The following is a 9,966-nucleotide window of genomic DNA, read 5'->3' as shown; positions in this document are numbered from 1 at the left end:
GTACCTGTCTCTTCCTGACCGTCCACAGAAGATTTCTCAACCCGATGACCCTCTTACCGAGAGATGGGGCTGTGAGCTCCCTCGCTGTGAGCCCTGATGGGCGCTGGGGCTGCTGCAGTCCACAGAGGACAGAGGAGCGAAGCTCTGAATTCCCAGGCCAGGCTCTGTGTTCCTCTCGCTCTACCCGCCTCCACATTTGTTCTGGAAACCCAAGCTGTGTGGGAGCCAGGTCACATGGAGAGGACCCATGTAGGGCTCCCTCAGCTGACTCCAGCCTCAGCCCTTGGATAAATGAGCCACCGGGCCTTCAGCTAGTCCACACCTGACCCTCTACCCCCACGGTCAAGTCTTCCACTGGAGACAAGCCACCCCCAACCTACGGACCCCTTGAGCCCCTAACAGATGGCTGTTTTACACCACTAAGTTTTGGGAAAATGTGTGACACGGCCATCACACGGTCACATGGCATATGTGACTGTTGGGTTAGAATATAGTGATTTAAAGATCAGTACTACACTTATCAGCGTAGATAGATCTCAAATTTAGGCTTTAAGGTAAAAAAAATACGAGATAGAGGAGATGCGTAATGTGAATTAATATACAAGAGCACGTGCGTGGGGCGGCAGGAGGGTGAGCTAAGGGCAAATGGGACTGGGGTCAGAGACGGAGGAAGAAAAAGAAGACAAAATTTGAATTTAAAAGTGGACATTCCCTATGTTGGGTGTAGAGGTCACTCAAATTTAAAAAAATGAATTTGTAAAAGTGGACATTCCCTAAAATTATTTTAAAAAGAAAGCTTATCAAGACCAAACACAACAGGTGGTGCCCAGCTGCAGTTTACTGACTCCTGGTCCACGCTGCTGGGACGAGTCCCATCGGCACTTCTTTGCCTTAATGGGGTGTCTGTGGCCACCAGCCCTGAGCTAGGCACTTGGGACTCTGGTGACAAGGCCCGGTGTGCTCACTGTCCAGCTGAGAAGAGCACTGGGTGTCCTCCAGGACCTTTTGCTGGGGCTCTACGGGGGTCCCCCTACACAGGGGGAGGAGGGAGGTGGAGCGGGTAAGGGAGACAAGAGGGGACAGAGAAGTGAGGAAGGAAGGGTGGCTGTGGGGGTGCCTCACAGAGCCCGACAACCTGACTTGGAGGCTCTACTTTTCTGCACCGGGAGCCCCTCTGCCCCGTGCTCACGGGGCACGGGTAACCCAAAACTGAGCTCTGGCCCCCTGAGCACCACAAACCCTGCTCATGTCAGGGCCCGCGCGTGTCCGTGCTTGGAGAGAGTGCCCGGACCATCGACCCACTGCCGGAGACTGACCTGGGGTTGAGAGCAGCCAGCCCCTCGGAGCTGCCCGCCGGTCCGAAGGCGCAAAGCCTCCGCGGCAGTGATCCCCGGCTCCCGCCTCTGCCAGCGATCCCGTCTCCGAACCCGCCTCTCCCCCCACCTCGACGCGGAGCTGCCCTCCGGTTGCGGGGCTCTGGCTCCGGGACCCGCGCGGCGCACAGAGGCGGGAGGCCTGGGCGAGCACCGTGCGGCTCCCTCTCCTCCGTAGCCGACCCCGAGCCCCAGCGGTGATCATCTGCCCGCTCTCCCATGACCGCGCCGCGCGTTCTCGGGCTCCGCGGTCACAGTCGTCGCGAACCGGTGCCCGCGGCGGAGAAGCGCCCTCCGCAAGCCCAGGGAGGCGGCGAGAAGGCCCAGGTTCTTCCGCTCGCATTCAGCCTGTCCCCTCGCCTCCCACCCCGAACTTCTCGCCGCCCCCCCCCCCCCCCGCGCGGCAGGGGCAGTAGGGCGACCGCGGAGAGCGCCGGTGCCTGGGTCCCCCCGCCCGGGTGCGCCCGGCCTCCCTCCCAAGAGCCTGCCGTGGCAGGGCGCTTACTACCAGAGGTTCATAGAAGAAACCGAGATCAGAGGGGAGGCACCCGCGCCCAGGGCCACACAGCCCGAGAGCAGAGAGAATTTAAACCCAGACTCCTTGAGGAAGCCCCCACTCTCAAGGTGCTTGGAAATAATGGGAGTAAGGGCACCAACCTCTCAGGCTCGTGGTTCAAGAAATGTGCTGAAGGTGGGTCCAGGACAATTTGCCTCAAGTAGGTGGTTATCTGGAAGGCACCCACCCCTACAGCCATTGTCTTTTTATCTGGGTCCCTCTCTGGCCTCAGTTTCCCCAACTATCAGAAGTGCCCTCGGGTGAGGGATTAGACGGTGTGATGAGCCCCGGGCTAGCACTTTCTTTTCCCAAAGGACTGAGGCTGCCATTTCTTCCCTGGGCTTAGCCCCTTTCTGGCTCTACCCCCTGGAGTTTCTCTGACCCTGGGTGCCCCCAGGGAACAATACTTGGGAGACCCCACTTCTTCCCTAAGACCCCAGCTGTCTCCACTTTTGCTCAGCGTCCCTATCTCTGCCAAGTGGGAAGAGTCTTCATCCTTGTGTCTGCCTCCAGGCTGGGGTGAGTCCCTGCCTTTGATGGTCTTTGCCCCTTCCGGGGGCGGAATGTGAGGGCCAGAGAAGATGGGCGCAGCATCTGGTTTTCAAGGCTGCAGAAACGCACCCCCCCCCATGTGTATCCCAGCACCTGGGACTCCCGGGCTGGCGTGGGGCCGACCAGGGGAAGCCGGCTGGAGGCAGGCACGCCAGGAAACGCACTCAGGACGTGCAGCGTTGCAGAGTCCGGAGGCTGTGCTTTGTCCGGGCCTGGTGTCCAGGCCTCACCACGCGGTTCCCCCATCCGACTGCGGGGCGGCGGTGCAGGGAAGGACCCTGGGCCCAGAGCACCGGAATTACAGGCCTGCCAGAGCCACTTACCACCTGGAGTAGTCTCTCCTCGCCTCGCCTCTGTTTTCCCCTCTGGAAAATGGGGTTGATGCTCCCGCGCGGTGGCTGATCGGAAACTTGAAACGAGCCAGGAACCCGGCATGCAGCCCTCCCGGGAGAACGCAGGCAGCACTTGGTTGGACTGGGGGTCCCTGGCTGGCACTGGGGGCTAGGATGTCTCTCTGAGATAACCCGCGTCCAATGAAGCCGGCTCCACCCGCGCGACCGTGCTGTAAGCTGGGTCACAAGGTGACTCCTGAGCGGACACAGCTCCGAGGGTGACGGCGTGGGCCGGGATGCACGTTTGTCACCGCGCTCCCCGCTGCAGAAAGGGGAGGAGACTCCCCTCGGGTTCACAGTCTAGAAACGGAGGCTCAGGGAGGGATGAGTTCTGCCCCCAAGACTTCCGTGGCCGGGGGCAGTGGCTCCCGTCCCCCGACTAAGGCCCGGGCCTCCCGGAGAGCGGGACGCTGGGGAGCCGCTCTCACTCAGCGGGCCTTCGGTTGCGCAGCCGGCAGGGCCACCGGGGCGGGGGTGGGGGAGAACATTTCCTTACGTTCTGAGACTGAGCCTGGGAACCAGAGAGTTCTATGGCACCACATTTGGCACGGAAAGCGTATTTTATTAAGTGTAAATATTGAAATATGCCACAGCTTTGCAGCCCTGACACCCAGAGTCTTGAAAAAAAATGGCTGTGGCCCAGCCTCGGACGGTTTTCTTAGAAGTCCCGGGGTCTTCACGCCCCCTGTGCATACGCACATCCACACACACACACACACACGTGCACACACGCACATACCACACTCGCGAGCGCGCGCACAGTTACTCACGCTTGGTCCAACACTCTCCCCGCGGCGAGGCAATTACGGCCCCGGCCGGACGGTGATTGGCCAGCCCACCTCTCATCGGGGCCCCGCGGCCAATGGGCGGCCGCCCGGCCGAGGCCCCGCCCCCCCTCACCCCCACCCCACCCCACACCCCCCCCCCCGGCCCGGGCGGCGCGAGCCCCGGGAATGGATCACGCGGGGCCGACCCCGCCGCGACCCCCGGCCCGGACCTTCCCGCCCCCCCGCCCTCGGCCTCGCGACCGCCCGCGCGCCCGGCCCCCGGAGGCGTCTCCGGACAGCGGCCGCGCTCGGGGCCCGCCGCGGCGTCCTCGGGCTGCGCCGGCGACCCGCCCTGCCCGCCCCGCCCCGCCCCTGCCGGCCCCTCCCCCGCCCCTCCCCGCCCCCAGCGGGGCCGGCCCGGGCGGCGACCAGAGCGGCGACGTGAAAGGCGAGCGAGGCGGCTGCCCGGCCGGCTGTCGGCGCGCACCCGCTCCCGGCCCAGCCCAGCCCCGCGCCGAGGCCGCCGCCCGCCCGGCGGGGCCCGACGCCAGCGCTCCCGGCGGCGGCTCCAGGGCAGCTCGCGCGCGCGAGCCGGGAAGCCGCGCGCCACTGTCCCCGGAGGGGAGGCCCGGGACCCCGAGGAGCCCGGCAGAGCCCGACGGGCCCGCGGCCGCGATGCCGGACGAGCTGACGGAGCCCGGGCGTGCCACGCCGGCCCGCGCCTCCTCCTTCCTCATCGAGAACCTGCTGGCGGCCGAGGCCAAGGGCGCCAGGCGCGCGGCCCAGGGCGGCTGCGGCGGCGGCGGCGGCGGCGGCGGCGGCCGCGAGGACGAGGACGACGACGACGACGACCCGGAGGACGAGGACGCGGAGCAGGCGCGGAGGCGGCGGCTGCAGCGGCGGAGGCAGCTGCGCGCGGGCGCGGGGCCCGGCGGGGAGGCGCGGGCGCGGGCGCTGCTCGGGCCGGGCGCGCCGGGCCTCGGTCCCCGGCCGCCCCCCGGCCCCGGGCCGCCCTACGCGCTGGGCTGCGGCGGCGCGACGCGCTGGTACCCTCGGGCGCACGGCGGCTACGGAGGTGGCCTCAGTCCGGACAGTGAGTCGGGGCGCCGGCAGGGGTGGGCCGGCGGGGACGGTGCTCGCGGACTGTGCGTCCGTCGGAGGCCTTTCTGGGCCGCCCTCCTCCTCGCGTGTAGCGGGGTGGGCTTGGAGGCCCGCTCCCCGGGACAGGGAGCTCCGCGTCGCCAGGCTCTGCGGGTGCCAGGGAGGCTGGAGAGCCTTCGGAGAGGAGCCCGGGGACGGGGAGCGCGGGCAGCTGAAGCAGAGCGAGGGTCGGGGGCTGGAAAAAGACAGGGAAAGACGGAGAGCGGAGAGAGGGTGGGGGAAGAGGGAGGGATGGAGGAAGGGGGAAGAGGGATGTGGGGAGAGAGGAAAAGAGAAGACGCAGACACAAAAGCCCCGCGGGTGATGGTGAGAAGACAGGGACGTAACGGGCAGAAGAAGTGAAGACAAAGTAGAGTCCGACCCGGAAACGTGAAGGGGCTGGAGCAGAGGGAGACACTGTTGGGGGGCTGGAGAGCGGAGGGGGGAGCATCTGCGCCCCCCAAACCCTACCTCCTCTGAGAGCTGAGGACAGGGGCTGGGGCCGGCGACACCTCCCTCTTGGTCCTCCCAGGCAAGAAGGGAGCCCGTTCTGAAGCCCCCAGTCCCACCCCTCTCTCTTCCTTTTCTGCCCCTCCCCCTCCCATGCCTTTGTTCCCTGCTGAGGGCTCAGAGGCTGGGAGTGGGGGTTCTCGGCCCCACAACTGCTCACCCCTCTGGCCCTGAGTTCTGCTTCCTCTCCCCAGGCTCGCCTCCTCCCTTGGGGACCTGCCGCCTCCCTTGGGGACCTGCCCTTTGGAGGAAGACCCCTGGGAGGAACACCAGGAAGTCATTCCAACGCTGGCCCCCAGGCTTGGCCAGCAACCCCCCCCCCACACACACACACACTAAAGCCAGCTCAGGACTCTTCCAGGTTCTTGCTCCAAAATCCGTTGCCAGACCCCTCTCAATAAACCCCTCTCTGGAGTGGGAGTGACCCTTCTGCAAAGGGACCCACCTCACAAAGCCCATACCCAGAAAAGTCTGGGGCCTCCACCCCTTTCACGTACACTGGATCAGGGCTCGGTGGTTCCCCTGAAATCGAGTGATCACATTTAGTGCCCTCCGCCCTGGGAGTGTTTCTGAGAAGGTCTGGCAGGGTGAGATGTGGTCCCCACCTTGCCCCAGGGTCTTCTCCCCCTGCAGCCCTCATGGCAGCTCCTGAAGACACGGCTTCTTATTTCGTGCAATGCGGGTTAGGGTCCAGGTTTCCCACCAGAGCCGGCAGGCCTGGCGTGCTGTGTTGTGGTAGTGTGTGGGCCTCTGTGAGTCTGGGGTCTCGGGGTTTGTGGGGAGGCAGAGGCTCCTGGTAGCATACACACGCCAGCTTGGAACCTGACTCCCCGTCAGGCACCGTCAGGCACTGGGAGGGCTCACACCACCGGGGTTGGGCAGGGGCACACTCGAATCTGCGTACCTCCAGGGGCACCGGGGTATGGTCCAAGCCACACACACAAGCCCAGCGGTGTTGGCACACCTTGTAAACACTCACGTTGCCGGCACACCACTGGCTTCCGAGGGCTGGAGGGGCTGGAGCGGCCAAACTCCACTTAGGCCTGCCAAGCCTTGGCACAGGGGGCTCAGGCCAAGGCGAGGCGGAAGGGCAAACTGGCCCGGGGTCGGCCTGAATCCCACAGGCTGGCCGCTGCAGTCTTCAAGCGGGGGGCCTGGAATCTGGACGTGCCCCTGCGTCCTGGGCAGACTCTTTCACCTGGAGGCACCATCCCTTGCCAGTCCTGGGGGGCATCTCCTTACTTGTGGGAGATCAGTTGGAGCCAGGTATTTTGGATTATGAGCTCAGGAATCCCTGTGGCCTTCTGTAACCCCAAGCGCACAGGCTCAGCCACGGTGTTTCTGCAGAGCCCCGTTTGTATTTGCATTGGGGGAAGAGTGGACGCGTAGGCCTCCGTGGGCATTTGGGTGAGGGGAACAGAAAGTGGGGAGTGGGTGGGGATCCTGGTGTCACCTGGAGTTTTGTTTTGGGCACTGTTTGCATTTGTTTATTCTCCTATGGGATGTTTCTGTGCAAGCGGGAATTTTGCCTCGGCTTCTGATAGGGGATGGGGAGGGTCACTGCAGGTCTTTATTTCTGTGTCTGGGGGGCTTGGTGTAGGGCTGGGTGCCGGGGGAGTCAGGCTGCCCTTGCTTGTTTTCTGGTGCGTCCTATATCTCAGAAGGGAGGGCATCCTTCGTCCAGTGCAGTGTGGCGCCAGAGAGGCTTTGTCGTGTTTCAGTGCGGAGCCTGTGGTTTCGGGAACCTCTCTTCTTTCTGTGTTTCTGTTTGCATTTTGTGTTTCTTTTCTTTCCTCTTTCCGCTTTCATCCCCTGGTGTGGATGTGCAGCTCTGAGTGAGAGTGTGTTGCCAGCCTGTTGGTTTGCAGTATTGCTCTCTGGTCTTCCACTCACCACCTCCTCCCTCTGCCTTTCTCTATCCCTGGGTGAGATCTCCAGGCAGCCCTGCGGCATGCAGGGCCCTGCCCGGGGACTATTTCCCTGGGGCAGCTGTGGGTGAGCCCATGGGTTGGGGGAGCAGCCGGCCGCAGTGATTGGGTCTGGGGATCAGCCCCAGAACCAACCCTGTGCCCCTCTCTCCCCTGCAGCCAGCGACCGGGACTCACCGGAGACAGGCGAGGAGATGGGCCGAGCCGAGGGCGCCTGGCAGCGGGGCCCCGGGCCGGGAGCGCTGCAGCGAGAGGCAGCCGAGCTGGCGGCGCGGGGCCCGGCGGCCGGCCCGGAGGAGGCGGCGGAGCTGGCCGATGCTCCCGCCGTGGCGGGCGAGGCGCGCGGCGGCGTCGGCGTGGGCGGCGGCCGCAAGAAGAAGACGCGCACGGTCTTTTCGCGCAGCCAGGTCTTCCAGCTCGAGTCCACTTTCGACCTGAAGCGCTACCTGAGCAGCGCGGAGCGCGCGGGCCTCGCCGCCTCCCTGCAGCTCACCGAGACGCAGGTCAAGATCTGGTTCCAGAACCGTCGCAACAAGTGGAAACGGCAGCTGGCGGCCGAGCTGGAGGCGGCCAGCCTGTCACCGCCGGGCGCGCAGCGCCTCGTCCGCGTGCCGGTGCTCTACCACGAGAGCCCCCCGGCCGCCGCCGCCACCGGGCCCCCGGCCGCCGCGCTGCCCTTCCCGCTGGCGCCAGCCGCGCCCGCGCCGCCGCCGCCGCTGCTTGGCTTCTCCGGGGCCCTGGCCTACCCACTGGCCGCCTTCCCGGCAGCTGCCTCCGTGCCCTTCCTGCGGGCGCAGATGCCCGGCCTGGTGTGAGCCCCACCCGCTGGGCCCACTCCCTGGGGCCGCTGGGGACCTCTGGGGCGGCCCAGGGAAAGCTGGGGGAGGGCCGGGCCGCTCCGAGGGCCCCTCTGCGCCTGATCGCAGGCTGCCTGCCGTGCCGGCCAGGGCCCAGTTCGAAGCTCCTCCAGAATGTAACAGAGATGTCTTGGACTGTGGCGCCCAGACAGGCTGGAACCCTGGCAGGGAAGAGGGCATCCCGGAGAGACAGTACGGTGTGCCAGGCAGCCCAGAGCCCCAGCAGGACAGGCCTCCGGCGGGAGCAAGTTCAGTGACCCCGCTGCAGCCCGCAAGCACCCAGGCGCAGTCCACACCTCCCCCCCCTCCCGAGGCAAAAGAGGCTGTTCGAGGTGCTTCAAGGTGACCAGTCCCCAACACAGCCCCCATCCGACATACACGTCCCTCCCCAGGACTGTGCAGGACCCCAGACAGCAGGCCTCCAGAGGACTGTGACCAGCCTCATGGCCTTGCCAGTGGGCCCCACAGAGGGAGAACCCCAGGGAGAGCACCCCTGTGCAGGGGAAGGGGCGAAGACGCGGCCGGGTGGCACTTGCATCAGAGTGTCCCTTCTGCAGACAGGGCCGGACTGAGGCTTCTCTCCTGGGCCGCGGCCTCCAGTTCTTCTGGCGAAGACTTTTTTAAAAATGAACCTACTTATTTGCGTATGGAATAAAAGGGACGTTTTCTGGACCGTTTCGGCTGCTTTGTGATCACTGGGGCGGGGCCCCTCCTCTGATAGCAGGCTACGGTGGGTGCTGTCCATCCCTCCTTCCTGGAGCTCTTTCCAGTGCCCACCAAGGACCGGTGGCAAGGTGGAAAGGGCAGGCAGGAGTCAAGGTCTGGGGACTCCCCACTCCAGCCCCTACATCCCCCTCCCTGACCAGGAGGCCCAGCAGGACCTCTGGGGACTTTGCAATGGGGAAGGTAGAGGATTGGGGGGGGGGGGAGGAGGGGACTATGTGTCCTGTGTCCCACAGTTCTGGGGCCTCCACAAAACCCAAAAGCCATGAGTCAGGTGAAGGTAGAGCCTGCCTCCTTTGGCCCAAGGGGCTGCTGGCTGTGTGGCCCCCCACGTCCACTGCCCCTTCCTTGATAGCCATCTCTAACCATATGGGTTTTTCTTTTGGCCAAAACAAAACATGGACACTCCCAGCAAGGTCAGGCGGGGAATGCTGCTCTCCAGCCTCCCCCCCCCCCCCCGGACCATCTGCAATCTCTGGCAAGCTTGGGGGATCCAGACCCATGGGCAAAGCCCCAGCTCAGGGCCTGAGTTTATGGGCTCTGAACAAAAGCTTATTTCAATAGTCGGGATTACGGTGGCCATCCAACCTCCATCAGTCCCAAGATAGGCGGTTACAGGGTGAATACAGGGTCCCCTGCAAAGGGGGTCAGATGATGGACCCTTTATGTGGTATGCTTCTCTAGTTGGGGAGAGAGGTCATTTGGGGCTAGAAAGGGTCACTTCTGACAGAATCGAGCCCCCTTGAAAACCTGTCTCGGTCCCTCGCTTCTGGCTCCTGGGTTGAGATGCACGGTAACGGCCACACTAGGGGCTCCATGTCCTCAGCGGTGGCGCCAGACAGCCCAGGAGAAGGCGCCACGGAGGTCTTCCCTGGGCTGGTGGTCCATCTGTCTGTCTGCCCCTGCCATCCAGCTCCGTGACCCAAAATCATCCCCTGTCCCAGCGCCTGTTGGCTCAGGTGCCCTGAGGCCAGACCGAGAAAGTGAGGCCTCCTGACGGGGGGCAGCCCATGGTCTGGGTGGTCCTTGCCCCTCTGGGTCCCTGCATAAGAGAGATTCCGGAAGTTCCTCCCCCAGCCCGGCCCCCCACCCCATAGGCGCATTTGCAGCAGCCACCTCTGCCTTCCTTGGGCCCTTCAGGGGCTGGCTCTCCTCTTCCTTGGGGTGG

General features: G+C 64.8%; 1 protein-coding gene across 1 annotated transcript; it reads left to right on the top strand.

Moving 5' to 3' along the window:
- The first annotated feature begins 4,315 nt into the window (after nucleotides 1-4,315).
- Nucleotides 4,316-8,033, top strand: HMX1 (H6 family homeobox 1). The gene is made up of 2 exons (XM_088021273.1): nucleotides 4,316-4,733; nucleotides 7,378-8,033. Exons 1-2 carry the CDS (start codon nucleotides 4,316-4,318, stop codon nucleotides 8,031-8,033), a joined length of 1,074 nt encoding a protein of 357 aa, XP_087877399.1.
- Nucleotides 8,034-9,966: the final 1,933 nt, after the last annotated feature.

Source organism: Eumetopias jubatus, unplaced genomic scaffold, assembly GCF_037043125.1.
Source record: "Eumetopias jubatus isolate StellerSeaLion01/CBP00866 unplaced genomic scaffold, mEumJub1_p1.0 scaffold_2, whole genome shotgun sequence".
NCBI classification, from domain to species: Eukaryota; Metazoa; Chordata; class Mammalia; order Carnivora; family Otariidae; genus Eumetopias; species Eumetopias jubatus.
The sequence above is the reverse complement of the archived record's forward strand: the minus strand, read 5'-3'. Positions and strand labels throughout refer to the sequence as shown.

What these genes read in the sequence shown, in the direction of transcription:
- HMX1 (XM_088021273.1), top strand. Translation starts at nt 4,316, where the DNA reads ATGCCGGACGAGCTGACGGAGCCCGGGCGTGCCACGCCGGCCCGCGCC. An exon ending in AGGTGGCCTCAGTCCGGACA is followed by an intron (nt 4,734 to 7,377) that starts GTGAGTCGGGGC and finishes TCTCCCCTGCAG; the next exon opens with CCAGCGACCGGGACTCACCG.